The sequence below is a fragment of the Nansenia antarctica genome, assembly GCF_963989245.1.
Source record: "Nansenia antarctica genome assembly, chromosome: 3".
Lineage (NCBI taxonomy): Eukaryota > Metazoa > Chordata > Actinopteri > Argentiniformes > Microstomatidae > Nansenia > Nansenia antarctica.
Window position 1 is genome coordinate 27,066,866 of NC_137688.1, and position 15,000 is coordinate 27,081,865.

Sequence of the window (15,000 nt, forward strand, 5' to 3'; positions counted from 1 at the left end):
TGCCCTCCTCTTTCTCTGCTGCCTGAGAGTGTGTGTGTGTGTGTGTGTGTGTGTGTGTGTGTGTGTGTGTGTGTGTGTGTGTGTGTGTGCGTGTGTGTGTGTGTGTGTGTGTGTTCCCCGGAGCGATTCAGCCTCTGTGATACAGAACCCAGCCTCTTTAATTGCTTACATTAGTCGCTGATCAGCGCAAACGAATTCCATTGTTAGAGAGACCACAGGACAAAAACACACACACGTACGCCCCGCACGCACATACACACACACACACACACACACACACACACATACAAACACTCGCTCCCCCTTATCTCAGACAGCCTTTTTATTAACCACCAAAGCCGGGGACAGGGAGATTCATTACATCACGCACAAACATAGGCAAACACCCACACACACACACACACACACACACACACACACACACACACACACCTCCTCTGGCTGTTTGTGGCTCCAACCCCTAGACCTTCATTTAGTCTAATGTTTAAATATTTACGTTAAATCTTAAGCTTATTCAACGACTGCAGCACCTTCTACCACAGCAGAGATGCTTGCTCCACTTTCACTACCTCTTCTATCTGTTAGAGTATTAAACTCTTCTGTCTCTCTCTCTCTCTCTCCCTCAGCGTTGAACGAGCCCACCATAGACTACGGTTTCCAGAGGTTACAGAAAGTCATCCCCCGACACCCAGGGGACCAGGAGAGATTACCAAAGGTGAGTATAGACCCTAAGCCCCAAACCCATGCCCAAATAAGGACGTTTCACTCCCAGGGGCAAACCATGCCCAAATAAGGACGTTTCCACTACCAGGGGAGAGGTGGGATTTGATGCCATTCCTAGTTCCATGCATTACAATGAGCCCTGTCCCATTTCTACCTCCACCAGCCTCCCCCTGTCGACTACAGAGGCTAGGGGAAAAGGGAGGGAAGAAGGAGAAGGGAGAGGGGAATAGAGGGAGGGAGGGAGAGAGAGGGTTGATGGAGAGGGAGAGGGAAAGAGGCAGAAGGGGGTTAGGTGATCCATCATAGCTGTCCGGTCCTACCTTCTCCTGGGTCAGTGGATCGAAGTCCACCCGGGCTGGACTTTATTACTTCCAGCACACACACACACACACACACACACACACACACACACACACACACACACACACACACACACACAGACACAGACAGACACACACACACACACACACACACACACAGACACACACACACACACACACACACACACACACACACAGACACACACACACACACAGACACACACACACACACACACACACACAGACACAGACAGACACGCACACACACACAGACGCACACACACACACACACAGACACACGCACACACACACACACACACACACAGACCCACACACACTCACAGTCATACCCACAAGTGCAAGTCCAGCGCTAATAGTTACCCCGGCAGTCACTAGCCCGGGGACGCAGAGGGAGGGGTGGGGATGGGGGGGGGGCTGTCGGGGGGGGGGGGGGAGGTTTGAACAGATGGAGAAGAAAGAGAAATCACCTCTGCTCTCTCTGTGTCATGTCTGCCGAGTAGCAGGCTTGTCCTGCTCTTTAGCTTATCAACCCCCCGTATCCCTCTACGTTTCTTTGTATCTATCCATCTCTCAATTTTTTCTCTCATTCTCTCTCTTTCTCTCTCTCTTTCTCTCTCTCTCTCTCTCTCTCTCTCTCTCTCTCTCTCTCTCTCTCTCTCTCTCTCTCTCTCTCTCTTCTAAATGAACAGCGGTAGCTGGCAGGCCCGGTTGTTCATTTCGGCTCTATTGATTTGGAGGCTTTATTGAGGTAATAACAGTTTGTTGACGCGCCTCTGTCAACCACTGGCCTCAATCACGGTAGAGCGGCCGGGGAGAGAGAGAGAGAGGTACACCAGGTGATCACTTCTCTCACTCTAACACCCCCTCATTGGCTGGCAGGTTTACCCAGCCTGCCCTGCTTCAGCGGTGCGTGAGGAACCCAGGTTGCTTTGTGTGTATCCTACACACATAATCTGGGAGCGATAATCTGTGTGCGTGCGCGTGTGTGCGCGCACGTGTGTGCGTATGTGCATTTGTGTATGTGTATGTGTTTGCGCCGGTGTGTTATTGTAATAGGAATTGAATTAACGGGCGGAATGGAAATTGGATTTAATTCCACAGGCATTTTTGGAAGAGAGGGGCTTTAATGACGTTGGGACATTACCAGACGGACTGCAGGCAGGAAGCCAGCGACCAGGGCCGTGCCTGGTGTATCCCCCGTCTGGCCCTCAGACACAACTAAACGCTGTGGTAATGATAGAGCGTTCAGGACAGGCAGGAGTAAACAAGTCCTGTGGCTGGCAGACAGACAGAGGGAGAGGGGAGGGGGGAGGGGGGGGGGGGGGGGGGGGTTGGGCTGGCCTGGTGGAGTAGAAGGGGGGGGCAGCAGGGGGAAGGTAAGGGGGGGGGGGGGGGGGGGGCTGGGAGCAAAGGGGGCTGGCTGGGAGCAGAGGGGGTCTGGGCCTGGCTAATGAGCGTGTTGACCGAGAGGCGAGCAGCAAGGGTCGGGGTCTGGATCAGGTTCCCCTTCCTGTTGACGTCTTCCGTGAGGGCTGGGCTCTTTACGGGAAGACTCCCCCCGCGCCCAGGAAATGGTCTCCCGTTACAGCGGGCCGGGCTTCGGGACGCAGAGACACAAACGCTAACGACATTTATCTGCTTATCGGAGCGACTCTGGACCCCAGCCTAATCAGGTTTACCCTCTCAACAGATCCCTTTACTAACGAGAGGCGGATAGGTACGGAGAGGGAGAGAGGGAGAGAGAGAGAGAGAGAGAGAGAGAGAGAGAGAGAGAGAGAAGGTGAGGTAGAGGCTAGGAGACATAACAGTGGGTCGAGAGGGGATAGACCGAGACAGATTTGAAGAGATTTAGGAAGAGAGTGAGAGAGAGAGGAAGAGGGGGAAAATGAGATGGAGGGAGATAGGTGTGTATTAAGATATATATAGAGGGAGAGAAAGAGAGAGGGAGAGAAAGAGAGATAAAGAGAGAGAGAGAGGGAGGAAGAGGCAGTGGGAGATAAGGAGACAGAGATGAAGGGAATTGGGGAGAGAGAGAAAGAGAGAGGGGGGGGTGCGCTCTCCTCCTCCAAGCGCACGGTGACAGTACAGCGGGGGTTCCGTCTGTCCTAATGCCTTACTTCCCTCATTTCTCCTCCTCCTCCTCCTCCACCTCCTCCTCCACCCCCTCCTCCTCCTCCTCCTCCTCCTCCGCCTCCTCCTCTCCTCCGTCCATCCATCCATCCGACTAGAAATCCCTAGGAGGCATGATGGGGGCTTCGAGGGAAAAGCAGAGAGGGAGGAGCGGAGCAGAGCATACATACTAAAGAACCACTTACCTTCTCCAGGGCTCCCATGTCTCTCAATCACCCAGCGCTCGGGCCCTCTCTCCCCCCCCCCCCCCCTCCCCCTCTCCCTCCGTCTCTCTCCCTCTCTCCCGGATAGCTCTGGTAATGGGAGGTTAACACAGAGGCAGCGCTCCCATTATTGAGTGAATTTAGCACCTTGGACAGCGCTCTACAATCTTTATTGCTTTGCTGACCCGCCCGTCATGTCCTGTGTCTGTGTGTGCGTGCGTGCGTGTGTGTGCGTGTGTGTGTGTGTATGTGTGTCTGTGTGTGTGAGTGCATGCGTCTGTGTGTGTGTGTGCGTGTCTGTGTGTGTGTGTGTGTGTGTGTGTGCGTGCGTGCGTGTGTGTGTGTGTGTTAGGGAGTCTGATTGAAAGGCAGTGTGTCACAGGCGAGAGAGCACACACTTGCTCCGGGGCTTGTTTCACAGCGAGGGGATACACTCAGGAGGGTAGATGGCAGCGTATGTGTCTGTGTCGGTGTCTGTGTGTGTGGGAGGGTGGGGGAGGTGGGGAGGTAGGGGGGGCGTGCAATTTTCTGGTTGTCGCGCCTCCAGCACATATCCTGGCCCCAGCACATTAACTTTTAAAAAGGTTTCACACAGGGCTCTGGGAGTCTCCGTCACACACACACACACACACGAACACACACACACACACACACACAGATTAGAGAATACAAACGAAGCTGAGAGAAAGTGGAGATTTACAGAGGAAGAAGAGGGAGAAAAGCACTGTGAGTGAGAACAACAACAACAGGCGAAATGTTTGTGTGAAATATCGTCAGTAGTCGTTTACCGTTCTGCTCGACGATCACGATCGTAGCAGCGGAGGTCGGTGGAGGAAGAAGGTGGAGGACGGTGCTCGTCGTAACGCACGGAACGGAAGGCTGGAACGATATAAAACTAACGTGAAGACTGCGAAGGCCCATCTCTTCAGGTTACACCTTAACTGCTCCTCTTGAGACATCTACTACCCCCCAGCACTGCGTCTCCTGAGACACCTGCTTCCCCCTATACTGTGTCTCCTAAGAGTTCTACTTCTACCCCCCTTGTACAGTTTCTCCTGTGTCAAAAAAATAATCAAAAAATCTTTCTTTCTTCTTCTGTCACGACGACTGCCAATGGCCCCTAGCCTGAGCTAGATTACTCTTCCTGCTACGACTGGTGGATTGATGATTCACTTGCTTAGTCAAATGTATCGATTGTAAGTCGCTTTGGAATAAGGCGTCTGCTAAATGCCAAAAATGTAAATGTAAAAAAAAAATATGGATGGGTATCAAACATTCCCTGTGAGCCTGTCTTCCGATTTCTGCCTCCACCACTCGCCTCCCTGGAGGGTAGCCAATACATTTCTCACTCAACACTCACAGTACTGATAACCTATTTAGGTAAGACAGGATATAGATCATTATAGAGATTATAGGGACTCACCAGGGAATAAGAGGGCAAGAGATGTAGCTATTCCAGATAGTGATATGGGGGTGTATTAGTGTCATATGGTGATATGTTGTTGTGTTCAGATCAATAGGGGATGATGTGTGTGTGTGTGTGTGTGTGGGGGGGGGGGGGGGGTAGGGGGAGGAGGAGGGGGGTGGTTTGACAGTATGGAGGAGAGCATCTACTTGATGGTTGAGTGATGGAGAGCCTCATGTTTTATTTACATGTACATATACTGTACTGTACTGTACAGTACATCTTCTCTCTCTCTCTCTCTTACACACACACACACATACACTGTCTGGCTACTAAGTCACATTTCTCTACCTCTCTCTCATCTCCATCCCTCCTTTCCTACCCTGCCTTCATAGCACAGTGTCTGAAATGAAATAGAATATATTTTACAGAAATTCAGGAGCTACAGTACAGTATTCATGATTACTGCATTCATGATTCTTAACTCTCTCTCTCTCTCCCTCTCTCTCTCCCTCTCTCTCTCTCTCTCTCCCTCCCTCTCTCTCCCTCTCTCCCTCTCTCTCTCTCCCTCTCTCTCTCCCTCTCTCTCTCTCTCTCCCTCTCTCCCTCTCTCTCTTTGACCACAGGAAGTGATTCTAAAGAGGGCGGCAGATTTGGTAGAAGCTCTCTATGGGATGCCGCACAATAACCAGGTGAGGCATCCGCCACACACTCCACACACACACACACACACACACAGACACACACACCTAGACATAGCTCCATCTTCCCAGAGAAACTAACTGTCATTTCCATCACTGCCGTGATCAAAGGCAGCCTCCACATCATCACCACAGCACCCTGCTGTGTGTTTACACTGCTCTCAGGGTCTGTGACAGACACACACACACATACACACACACACACACACACACATACACAAACAGCGCTCTCCCACACCCTGCATCAGGAAAGCATCCTGTAAACATGCACAGATCATGGCTTATCATCGTCTCTCATGGTGAACGAGGGAAGAGGAGGAGGAGGAGGAGGAGGAGGGGAGGGAGGAACGGGAGTAGGACACACAGTTGATGTATGTGTTAATCATGCCTCTCCTCCGTGGAAACGCCACCCCCCCCCCCTCTTCCACTTAGCGACAGCTGATCATAAAACGCCTCAGTGAGGTGATGAGATCCCAGTCACTGTTTGAGGCGCAACACTTAACTTGGGTTGACGATCCTCCCAACCTTCATCTTACACGTAAAACCCTTTCATCTTAAAAAAAGATAAGATATATTTGCTTTTATTCATTGTCGTTTTTATTTTCTTACTATTCTCCTCGCTTGCTGTATGTTTTAATCATGTACTGTATGTAAAGCACTTTGAATTGCCCCTGTTGTTTGAAATGTGCTATACAAATATAGTTGCCTTGTCCTACACCTTACACCCTACATTCTAAACCCTACACCCTTCACCCTACGCCTTACATTCTACACCCGTCACCCTACACCCTACATTCTAAACCCTACACCCTACATCCTACACCCTTCCCCCTACACCCTACATTCTAAACCCTACACCCTACATTCTAAACCCTACACCCTTCACCCTACGCCTTACATCCTACACCCTACATCCTACACCCTTCCCCCTACACCCTACATTCTAAACCCTACACCCTACATTCTAAACCCTACACCCTTCACCCTACGCCTTACATCCTACACCCTACACCCTACACCCTACCCCCTACATCTTACATCCTACACCCTACATCCTACGCCCTACATCCTACGCCCTACATCTCCACTCCTCTCCTCTCCACTCCTCTCCACTCCTCTCCTCTTCTCTTCTCTTCTCTTCTCTTCTCTTCTCTTCTCTTCTCTTCCCTTCTCTCTCTCTTCTCTTCTCTCCTCTTCTCCTCTCTCTCTTCTCTCTCTTCTCTTCTCTTCTCTTCTCTTCTCTTCCCTTCTCTCTCTCTTCTCTCTCTCTCCTCTCTTCTCTCTCTTTTCTCTCTCTTCTCTTCTCTCCTCTTCTCCTCTCTCTCTTCTCTCTCTTCTCTTCTCTTCTCTCCTCTTCTCTCCTCTCCCCTCCTTTCCTCTCCTCTCCTCTCCTCTCCTCTTCTCTCCTCTTCTCCTCTCTCTCTTCTCTCTCTCTTCTATTCTCTCCTCTTCTCTCCTCTCCTCTCCTCTCCTCTTCTCTTCTCTTCTCCTCTCTTCTCTCCTCTCCTCTTCTCTCCTCTTCTCTTCTCCTCTCTTCTCCTCTCTTCTCTTCTCTTCTATTCTATGGTGGTGTTACTGTATGTCATGCTGACCCAGCTGACTAGTTATGTTTGTCCCTGCCAGGAGATGATTCTGAAGCGGGCGGCAGACATCGCCGAGGCGTTGTACACCACGGTGCCACGCGGCCACAACCAGCTGACAGGCCTGGGCACGGGCGGCGTCCACGCGGGCATGATGTCCGTCAACTCCTTCCCTGGGTCAGAGGTCGCACAGACGGCCAATCAGGGTGAGGGAAACACAGGAAATCAGGAAGTGGGAAAAAAAACAGTGCATTGTTATCACTGGGAAATGTTAGGAGAGACAGAGAAGAGATAGTGAGCGCTGGGGGGGGGGGGGGGGGGGGGGGGACCACCACAGCAGGACGGGACAAAAAGAAAAAGGGAGGGCATGGGAGAGAGAAGAGGAGAGAGAGAGGGGGGGGGGAACAAGAGAGAAATATAAGTGTTTGTGTGTGCGTGTGCGTGCATCCTTGTGTGTGTGTGCGTGTGCGTGTGTGTGTGTGTGCCTGTGTGTGTATATTACCCTGGGGTGCGCCCCTCTCTGACAGAGAGAGATGTGGATGCAGTCAGTGGTCATTCATCAGACGAATCAGCGGAGAGGGAATGGATAGTCAGAGGGGTACAGAGGAGGGCTGGTTGCCTCCGCCCCGGCTGTGCCTCAACAGCCTAAAACATCCCTCCTCCTCTCCTCCTCTCCTCCTCTCCTGTCCCCTCCGTACGCACAGATAGGAGATGAACAGATAGGTGAAAGGAAACAACAGATGGGCAGCCATCCACACTATGACTTTCAGCTATGTTGTGTTTGTGTTTTTGAGGAAGGTGGAGCATAGAGAGAGTAGGAAGCGATGTCAGAGTGTTGAGACGCGGCCCTCTTCGTAGCAGAGAGCAAGAGGGGGTTTGTGATGTTTCGAAACGCCTCCAGCTGTGTTCCCTGGTGTCAGCGTTTAGCTCAGAGATATTTATAGTCTCCCCTCCTCCGCTCCTCCATCCTGTATTCTCTCTCCGTTCTCTCTCTCTCCGTACCTCCAATTGAGTGGAGAGAGAGAATCCGGGAGGAGAGAGGAGAGGAGAGGAGAGGAGAGGAGAGGTGTGCTCTTTAAAGAGGGGCTTCATTTCCTATAAATTGCTCGGGAGCTGGAAATCTCTTTAGTGTTCATTATCGTATCAATCAATCTTCTAGAAGAGTCTTGAGAGGGGTCGAAGACCGACCGGCTTGATTGCAAATCCCTTTGCTCTTACACTCATCCCTCTCTCTCTCTCTCTCTCTCTCTCTCTCTCCATGTCCCCCTCTTTTTTTGTGTTTCTCAAACTCTTTTCTTTCTTCTCTCCTTTCTTCCCTTCTCTTCCCTCTCCTCCCTCTCTCCCCTCTCCTCCCTCTCTTCCCTCACCTAACAGGTTACAGCAGGAACTCGAGCAGCGTCTCCCCTCATGGTTATGTCCCCAGCTCCACCCCCCAGCAGAGCGGCTACAGCTCCGGCTCCACTAGCATGAACGGCTACGCTAACACCGGCATGGCGACCCTGGGCAACTCCCCCAACTTCCTCAATGGTTCAGCAGGCAACTCCCCCTACGCCAGTGAGTCATGCCTATATAACCCTGTAATACACTACGTACCTCCTACCCCCTACACACCAGGAGAGGCTGGAGGCTGGAGGCTGGAGGCTGGAGGTGGAAAATCCTGATCAGATACCATAACAGATACCATTGGAATGAGGAATGGTATCAGATGTTGTTCTTCATTCCATGCCTTACATGCATTACAATGAGCCAGTCCCGGTTCCTCTCTTCTACCGGCCTCCACTGCTACCCTACCTACACACTACCCTGGACACCCCCCAGACCTAAGTGTTTGAATTACGTTTGTAATTCTATCCTTAAATGAATGGGTTAAAGGAAAGGGTTTGAGTGAGTGTGATGGTCGGAGAGAGAGATAGAGAGAGATAGAGAGAGGGAGAGAGGGAGAGTAAGAATAGAATAGAAAGAGACAAAGATTTGGTTGAACTGTGTCTTTAAGAACCGAGTCAAATGCAAATCCCCTTTATTGGCCTGGGGGGGCCATCTTGTATATTACCTCCTGGCCCGTCTCACCCCGCAACCCCCCCCTCCCCCAGTCCCCATCCCCATCCCCATCCCCATCCAACACCTTCTACATTAAAGACCCTTGATTAAATCAATAAACTAATTGCAAGAGAAGCAATTCCATTTCAGCTCTTTGATTCCGGGATGTTAACAAGTATTTTAACAGGCTCATTGGCCCCCCCTACGCAGACACTTTCAATCAATGCCTCCTCGCTCCGGCTTTGTAGTTCCAATTTTCATTAATTGATTAGTTAGGCCTCCTTCATAAATGGATTATGACTTTACTGCGGAGGATTTGTTCGCGGGGAGCCATAAAATGTAAGTGTTGGATAATAACAACAATAACGGTAGAAGGCAGATAGCAGAGGGCAGGTGAAATACTGCGGGCGGCTGGGCTGGATGTAAAATCGCTCAGGGGGAAAATGCTCTAAGTGTATTAGCAGACAAAAGAGAGGCCAGGGGGAGAGTGGATGTGACACGGGCTGGGAGACGGTCTCCCTTACGGTCTCTGTTGCCGCGGTTCTTCGTCGTAAAAAATGATTTAAGTCGAACAGTCGGGCTAGAGCCCATGACGATACAGAGGACACTGTGGACTGGACACGTTTCAGTCTCGAATCCTCCTGACCAGGGGAGGCTGGTGAGGGTAGTCGTCAGAGAAAGGGCTCATTGTAATGCACTGGAGAGAGGGACGAGGAAGGGGGTCAAACACACAAGCGCGTCTTCGGATTTCTGCCTCCTCCGCCAGCCTCCTCTCCCTCCTGCCTCCCTGACTCAGGAACGCAGGTCGTGATGTTAGAATTATAAGGTTCTATCTCAATTTTTGTCAAAATTGAGTTTTTTACATAATCTGATCCATTAGGTGTTTATTAATGCCTGTGTGGTGCAGATGTTAAGAGGCGATGTGATTGGTTGTTCTGCTGCCTGTGTGAGACTGAGCTGAACTGAGTCCCGTTGTCTCCTTCCTGTTGTCATCCATTGACCAGTCCCTTTCTGTTCCTCCCGCCTCCCCCTCCTCTGCCCCCGGCCCTCTCTCTAACCCTGTCTACGTTCCCCTGTACGTTCCCCCTCTATCTCCCCCTCTCCCCATCCTCCTCCCGCCCTATCTCTCCCCACCCCCACCCGCCTCCCTCCCTCCCTGTCTTTCTCCCCTCCTCCAGTCGTCCCCTCCAGTCCGACCATGGCCTCCTCTACCAGCCTGCCCTCTAACTGCAGCAGCTCCTCTGGGATATTTTCCTTCTCGCCAGCCAACATGGTCTCCGCCGCCGTCAAGCAGAAGAGCGCCTTCGCCCCCGTCGTACGGCCCCAGACCTCCCCTCCGCCCACCTGCAACAGCGCTAACGTCAACGGACTGCACGGTGAGCTAGCCCCGCTAGCCCCCCGCTAGCCGTTAGCCTCGAGGATAGCTTGTTTTTAGCCTTGATTCGCTTAGCCTTTTAGCTAGCTGTGCTATTTGGAAAAAGGACTGGGTATCCTGATCCCCAACCACTCTGAAACCTGACCCTGCTTTTTGGAACTGCCTCGTGCCGTACTCTAACCCTCTTCCCATCTGCCCCTGTGATAATTCTAACAATATTGTGGGTTTTCTCTCCCCCTTTCTCCTACCACCCTCTCCTCCCTCCTCCCTCTCTCCTTTCTCCCTCTACTCCTCCCTCCCTTTCTGCTTTCTGTAGATCAGTCTTTTGTGGACTCTAGCAAGTACTCATCAGCCAGCTCTCTCCAGGGTCTGGCCTTCTCCTGAAGTATGTTATCCCTCCCTCTCTCTCTTTCTTTCTCTTTCATTCCGTCAATCGCTTTTAACCACCCACTCCATTCATCCATTCATCCACCTCCTCTCCCGCCATCCGATCTCTCTTGTCTTTGTCCTCTATCGTATCATTGGTTGACCTGTCGCAGGGAGCACGGCATGCCATATGTGTTTCATTTCCTGTCTCCACTTCCTACTTCCTGTCTGTTCTATCAGGGAGTTTGTGTTGGCTTTGTGGGTCTCCATAGAGTAGTAGTTCAGGCAGGATGTTATGTAGTGCTGAGAGAGAGAGAGAGAGAGAGAGAGAGAGAGAGAGAGAGAGGGAGGGAGAGAGAGAGAGAGAGATATGACGGATGGGAGTCTTTATCTGAGACCGTGGCTAAGCACTTCCTCTCTTCCTCTCACTGTGTTGATGAGGCCTGGCCACACTGACCCGGCCACCCGCCACTTCTCACACACACACACACACACACACACACACACACACGTCCCGTACACACACACACACACACACACACACACACACACGCACACACACAGCTCATTCTTTAATCCCAACGAGATGGAGACACTTAGGAAATAACCAGGGAAATTAGTGAATTGGTTGGTGAGGAGAATCAATAAGAAGTCATTATGTCATATGAAAAATACCCCCCCTGTGATGACCTTCTGGTGATGGGGGAGGGGAGGAGAGGGCTGCAGGGATGAGGCAGGAGAGAGAGGGGGATTCAGCAGATCCATAGTATATACTGTAGATAGATAGATACTGAGCTGGTTCACACATGACACAATGACGATGATTTATTTAGCCTGAACAGCGTGTCACTGTTTGAGTGTTGGGCCTAATGCCATGACATCTCTGTCATCCAACATGACTGTGTTTTCCACATGTTGGCATTTGCTAGGCCACGGGGTTGGATTGCACAATGAGCCAACACAATCATCAGCTTCAGTCACTTAGCGAAGCGCCCCAAAACCAATACATTGCGTCGAGGCGATGTTGAAAGCGGGTGAGAAGTGGGGATGGTGTTTCAAGTGCTGCCTGTGTGTGCCAAACTGGTGGAGCCGCAGCGAGATGTTTTGATTTGGGGCCCATGGAGCGAGTGAGGGAGGGAGAGAGAGAGAGAGACAGAAAGACTGAGGGAGGGAGGGAGGGAGGGAGGGAGGGCTCTCTTTGTTCACCAGATGCTGGAACACATTTCAGTTATGTGACTGTTCTGATGACAGATGAAACCCAGCAATCACATGACTGACCTCGCTCTCTCTTCCTCCACCACTCCCCCCCCCCCCCCCCACCCGCTTTCCCCCCTCCCCTTTTCCTCCCCCTCTTTTCCCACAAACAGCGATTCCTGGGATGATCGTTCCGCCCATGTAGAGGATTTGGGAATGTGGGAGAGAGAAGACTCATGATGTGTGTCTCTCCTTTTACACTCTTCAAAACCTCGGGACCTAAACCGAAGGAACTCTCAAAAAATAAGAAACTGAACTCTGTAAAACTCAGGCCTTTTTCAAAAGGAATCTCATTTGAGGGCGTCGGGAAGATGGCAAAGGATTAGAAGGGACGTGTGTGATTTGATATCCCTCCAGGTTGCATTTTAGTGAACCCTCTTTGACTGACACCACGGAGAAGGGTTTGGCACGGTGTCGTACAGTAGTTGACCCCATAGTGTGACAATGACCTCTTAGAGAAAGCATTTTTATTTAATTCTCTTTCTGTTTCAAGCATGTGAAGTTTGGGTTTGATCTATCATACGGTCCCAGGGGCCTACTACTCCTTGTTTTTTGCAGAGTGTAAAAGACACAAACAACACGATAATTGTTTTCAGACATGAAGTATACGTTTAAAGGGGTAATCTGGAACTCAAACAATAGGGCGCTCCCCCCCGCTACTAGTTCTGGTAAACAGCTGAGGAATGGGGCTGGGGGAATAACAGACTGAGCTAAACAAGCTGATATTTCTGGTTCTGATGGGGTATAATATATTTATAAGTTACATTATTCAAGAATTTGTTGACTATATATCATTAATTTTGAAGTTAAAAAAAATGTTTTGTTCTGTACCAATCCCAGATTGCCCCTTTAAGTAAGCTCACTGTAAGTAGAGACGATATTGACTTTTCCTAAATCACATCCAAACACATTCAAGTGACGACAGTGACATTCTGCTGCTAGTTACCACAAGAAATTTCAATGAAGGGCGAATCATAATCATGCTATGCCATAATTTTCACTATTATTTTGTTCTTTTGGTTGTTATTTAGAATAATGAAACTGTGATGAAAGTGGTTGACATTTGCAATATGTTTATCTGCTTGCCATGTTCAAACAATTAAAGGTTGATAATGTTAAGTTTAAATAATGGCATATTTTGTCTGACATTGTTTGTGAAGGAAAAGACTTGAATAGCCAGAGGATGTGTACGTCCTGCCAGCACTGTAACCAAGGAGACGAAGACCCAAAAAAGAACAAATTGATCAAATACTTATGTGATATATTTTTGTACATACAAATGTTGGATTTATGGTTTGATTTATTTGGTTGTTGTTGTTTTTTTGCCAAAGTAATAGTTTTGAATATATGTAAACATTAAAATGTCTTAAGGCAGCTTCTCAGCACAGATGATAGTTTAAATGCGTTGTCAAAGTGTCATCGTTTCTATTTTGCAAATGCAAAAATGTGAAACATGGATTTGGATACAAAAAGGGGATCTGTAAAATAAGCATAGAGTTAATGTGATTTTCTCCTGAATTTGTACATTTCCTCCACTGTCCTAACTTTGGTTGTGAACATTTAGATAGATCATGTTTCACACTGCCACATTTTGTCACCCACTGTTTCTCCCTTATATTTAAATGTGATTTTTACATATTTTGTTTTGCATGTATTTGTTTTTTATTCTTCTGCCATGCTTCCATTCGTTAATCCAAAAAAACATGTTGTTGTCTATTTTTGTATCATTTGTAAGTTAATAAAACTTAGTTGTTTTTTTTTTCCTTTTGAAGATTTTTATTGTATGGCAAAAAGTAGCATCTTATTCTGAGAGTGTTCGGTTTAAGTACTTTTTTTTAAAGAATATATATATATACATATTAATATATAAATCTATATCTTCTTTTGTTTTTTGCTCTTTGAGGATCACAGCTGTATCCTGTCGAACTGATCATATGCATGGGCTCTTCTCTTGACTGGCAGTTCCATTTGGTGTTATTGAACCAGTTTTTGGAGAGATATGAAAATACTTTCTTTACGTGTTTTTCTCTTTTTCTCCTTGTGTTATTTCTTTTCCTGTGTTGTTATTTATATCTGCTTACACACTGGATCTATATCTTTCACTGTAACCTGTACCAGCATTTTAGATGCCTTAACAATGCAAACCCCATTATCCATCTTGTCACGTGTACTTTCCTTTTTCTCCACACCACCATTGTCTGTTCGCCACAGAGGATTCCAAGGGACCGTTACAGAGGACAAAGCACAACATATGAGTCTGTTTGGTGGTCAAGCCAGAGCAGGAGGACTATACAGAAAGCCACACTCTATAATCACAGTCCTGTCTCTCCCCACAACGCGACGGCACAGATGGTGGAGATGGATCTGTCCGTCCGTCTGTCTGTCTGTCTGTCTGTCTGTCCCAGTCTCAGCCCCTGCTCGCTGGGATCAAATAGCAGGCTGACGTTAGCAACAGCAGTCTCTCTCTCTCCTACACCTCTATAGTGACACTGTAGGAAATCTTGCTTGGTCGTGGATTTGACTTGTTTGGTTAGGACCCCAAGAGGAATATGAAGCACTAACAATGTTGTTGTAAGAGTAACTACCGCATTACAACCTCGTTACTATTCAGTTAGAAGAGCAACTTATCGTAATAATGACAGCCATGTTGTATAGTAAGACTGCTAGTACTCACAGTAGAGACAGGTACTAGAGTACTGTCCCAGCAGCACACAATGACAATCCACACCTCCTCACATGGATACCCGTGTAGACGACACCAGGAGCTGAGGGCTGCCGCTAAGGCCCTCTCACTCTGTATACACTGTATCCCTCTCAGGCCAGCCCTCCCCCACCCCCCCCTCTGACCCTGGGGACAATACAGCTACAGCTATATTACACCCAAC

At 49.2% G+C, this 15,000-nt stretch overlaps 1 protein-coding gene across 4 annotated transcripts in view; it reads left to right on the top strand.

Moving 5' to 3' along the window:
• The window catches only part of ebf1a (EBF transcription factor 1a), a gene marked incomplete at both ends in the record, with an annotated part of 71,970 nt that extends 59,710 nt beyond the window's left edge, over nucleotides 1-12,260 (top strand). For 2 of the 4 annotated variants that reach the window (XM_080526785.1, XM_080526786.1), the window contains 6 exons: nucleotides 627-715; nucleotides 5,429-5,494; nucleotides 7,127-7,289; nucleotides 8,458-8,637; nucleotides 10,299-10,496; nucleotides 12,229-12,260. In XM_080526785.1, coding sequence (XP_080382911.1) covers nucleotides 627-715; nucleotides 5,429-5,494; nucleotides 7,127-7,289; nucleotides 8,458-8,637; nucleotides 10,299-10,496; nucleotides 12,229-12,260 — 728 coding nt within the window. Of the gene's footprint in view, nucleotides 1-626; nucleotides 716-5,428; nucleotides 5,495-7,126; nucleotides 7,290-8,457; nucleotides 8,638-10,298; nucleotides 10,497-10,811; nucleotides 10,880-12,228 lie in introns of those variants that run through there. The other 2 variants (XM_080526784.1, XM_080526787.1) reach the window with 2 other exon arrangements.
• Nucleotides 12,261-15,000: the final 2,740 nt, after the last annotated feature.